This window comes from Salvelinus sp. IW2-2015, unplaced genomic scaffold, assembly GCF_002910315.2.
Source record: "Salvelinus sp. IW2-2015 unplaced genomic scaffold, ASM291031v2 Un_scaffold1120, whole genome shotgun sequence".
Lineage (NCBI taxonomy): Eukaryota > Metazoa > Chordata > Actinopteri > Salmoniformes > Salmonidae > Salvelinus > Salvelinus sp. IW2-2015.
Window position 1 is genome coordinate 112479 of NW_019942736.1, and position 3778 is coordinate 116256.

Consider the following 3778-nt stretch of genomic DNA (forward strand, 5'->3'; position numbering starts at 1 on the left):
GAGATAATAGACCCAGACGAAAGACAACAGACCAGGACAGTAGTTTATAATAGATGTTTTTAAAGGACAACCCCAATTATAACACAGACCAGGAGACACAGTATAGAGTATCTAATTTAGACCAAGCCACAATTAGACCAGGACAAACGACCAAACCCAGGACACAGTATTATAAGTATACTTTTTTAATATTAATTTAGACCAGGACACAGGACACAGCCAGGCCAGACAACAGCCCCCAGACGCAGAGACAGCTATAAATAGACCAGACAATAGACCACGAGGACAGTAGACAAGCCAGACAACAGTAACCGAGGCAGGACATGGACCAGGACAGTAGACCAGACAAGGACAATAGACCAGGACAACAGACCAGGACAGATAGACCAGGACAATAGACCAGAGACCACAATAGACCAGACACGGACAATAAGACCAGGACGACCGCGATAGACCAGCAAATAGACCAGGACAAACCAGACCAGAGACAGATTAGAACCAGGCACAATAGACCGACAACAGACCAGGACAAAGACCAGGACATAACAGACCAGGACAGATAGACCAGACAATAGACCAGGACCAGAGGAATAGACGACATAGCACAATAGACCAGGACATGACCAGGACAGTAGACCAGGACAATAGACCAGGACAATAGACCAGGACAAATAGACCAGGGACAATAGACCAGACAATAGACCAGACAAACAGGACCAGGACAGTAGTAGACCAGCACAATAGACCAGGACAGTAGACCAGGACAATAGACCAGGACAACAGACCAGACAATAGACCACGAAAGCCCAGGACAATAGACCAGGACAACAGACCAGTGACAGACTAGACCCAGGACAATAGACCAGGACAAAATGACCAGGACAGACAGACCAGGACAGTAGACCAGGCACAATAGACCAGACAATAGACCAGACCACAATAGACCAGGACACAACAGACCAGGACAGTAGACCAGCACAATAGACCAGGACAACAGACCAGGACATTAGACCAGGACAACAGGACCAGGACAGTAGAACCAGCCACAATAGACCAGGACAATAGACCAGCACAATAGACCAGGACAGTGGACCAGGACATAGACCAGGACAATAGACCAGGACAATAGACCAGACAGATAGACAAAACCAGGACAATAGGAACCAGGACATAGACCAGGACAAAGACCAGACAATAGGACCAAGGCACAGTGAGACCAGGACAGTAGACCAGGACAATAGACCAGGACAACAGACCAGGACAGATAGACCAGACGACAGAATAGACCAGGACAACAGACCAGCAGACAATAGACCAGGACAACAGACCAGGACAGTAGACCAGGACACAACAGACCAGGACAATAGACCAGGACAATAGACCAGGACAATATGACCAGGACAATAGACCAGGACAACAGACCAGGACAATAGACCAGGACAACACAGACCAGACCGACAGTAGACCAGCGGACAATAGACCAGGACAATAGGACCAGACAATAACCAGGAACATAGACCAGGACAACAGACCAGGACAATAGACCAGGACAAAGACCAGGACATGACCAGGACAAACAGACCAGCACAAAAGAACCAGGACAACAGACCAGGACAGTAGACCAGACAATAGACCAGGACAACAGACCAGGACAATAGACCAGGACAACAGACCAGGGACAATAGACCAGCACAATAGACCAGGACAATCAGACCAGGACAATAGACCAGGAACAACAGACCAGGACAGTAGACCAGGACAACAGACCAGGACAATAGACCAGGAACAACAGACCAGGACAATAGACCAGGAAACAGATAGACCAGGACAATAGACCAGGACAACAGACCAGGACAACAGACCAGGACACTAGACCAGGACATATGACCAGGACAGTAGACCCAGGACAATAGACCAGGACAAAGACCAGGACAGTAGTAGCCAGGACAACAGACCAGACAATAGGACCAGGACAACAGACCAGGACAGTAGACCAGAACAACAGACCAGGACAGTAGGACCAGCACAATAGACCAGGACAGGTAACGAGACCAGGACAGTAGACCAGGAAACAGACCAGGACATAGACCAGGACAATAGACAGACAACAGACAGACAACTAGACCAGGACAAGACAGACATAGACCAGCACAATAAACCAGCGACAGAACCAGGAAAACAGACCAAGGACAATAGACCAGGACATAGACCAGGACAACAGACCAGGACAACAGACCAGGACAGTAGGACCAGGACAACAGACCAGGGACAGTAGACCAGGACAGTAGACCAGGACAGTAGACCAGGACAACAAGAGCAGGACAGTAGACCAGGACAACAGACCAGGAACAGACCAGACCAGGACAATAGACCAGGGACAGTAGACCAGGACAATAGACCAGGACCAGTAGGACCAGGACAACAGACCAGACAACAGGACCAGGACAGTAGACCAGGACAACAGACCAGGACAGTAGACCAGGACAGTAGACCAGCGACATAGACCAGGACAACAGACCAGGACATAGACCAGCGACAGTAGACCAGGGACATAGACCAGGACAACAGACCAGACAACAGACCAAGGAACAGTAGACCAGGACAACAGACCAGGACAAGACCAGGACAATAGACCAGACAGTAGACCGGACAGTAGACCAGGACAATAGACCAGGACAACAGACCAGGACAACAGACCAGGACAGGTAGACCAGAGACAAACAGACCAGACAACAGACCAGCGACAATAGACCAGGACAATAGACCAGGACAAACAGACCAGGACATAGACCAGGACAATAGACCAGGACAATAGACCAGGACAAACAGAGCCAGGACAACAGACCAGGACAATAGACCAGGACAAACAGACCAGGACAACAGACCAGGACAAAGACCAGACAAGACCAGACACCAGGACAATAGACCAGGACAATAGACCAGGACAATAGACCAGGACAAAGACCAGGACAAAGACCAGACAACAGACCAGGGACAAAGACCAGGACAATAAGACCAGACACAGACCAGGACAATTAGACCAGGACAACAGACCAGGACAACAGACCAGGACAATAGACCAGGACAACAGACCAGGACAACAGACCAGGACAACAGACCAGGACAACAGACCAGGACAACACAATAACATCAGTGACTTATTTCCATTGTGGTCCCTATGTATTATTATTTGCGAAAAAAACATTTACGGCGAGATTATTCACCTGCAGACCACACTGCCAGGAGTCCACACAGCGGACCTTCCGGACATGGCAGTCCTTCTCATCCCCGACCTGGCCCTCTCTCAGTGGGCACAGCTCCTGGGTGCGCAGGCCCACACCGCAGGTGGTGCTGCAGGGAGAGTTGTGTATGATGACCTCTGCTGGAACGTTCTTCAAGTCCTCCAGGTCAGCAAGGGACAGGGGGTTAGGGGTAGGGCTGGACAAGCAGAGGAGGAAGGACCAGGAGACGAGGGACATGGACAGACCCCAACTCCCCATCTCTGTGTCTCTGTATCTGTCTCTATAAATTACTGCACTGTGTGGAGTGAATAAGGGAAGATACTGTTATTTTAAAGTTATCTATTTCAATTAATTATCCATCCAAAATTCTAAAATGGAACAGCTTACAATCCATTCCGTTATTGTGACATCACAACATCGTGGAAGTTCTGGAACTTTGAATGGAAAGAAAATCAAAAGCTTCAGAGTGACAGTAGACACAGGGTGTTTGTCTGCCACCTAGTGTTCATAACCTGTAATGCCATGACCCATGGGTC

At 49.1% G+C, this 3778-nt stretch overlaps 1 protein-coding gene across 1 annotated transcript in view; it reads right to left on the minus strand.

The window, feature by feature from the left end:
* The window catches only part of tmem81 (transmembrane protein 81), a 16097-nt gene extending 12581 nt beyond the window's left edge, over window positions 1–3516 (minus strand). Inside the window, exon 1 of the mRNA XM_070438694.1 lies at window positions 3225–3516. Within this exon, the coding sequence (XP_070294795.1) occupies window positions 3225–3500 (276 nt within the window). The 5' untranslated portion in view covers window positions 3501–3516. The remainder of the gene's footprint in view (window positions 1–3224) is intronic.
* Between the last annotated feature and the right edge of the window lie 262 nt (window positions 3517–3778).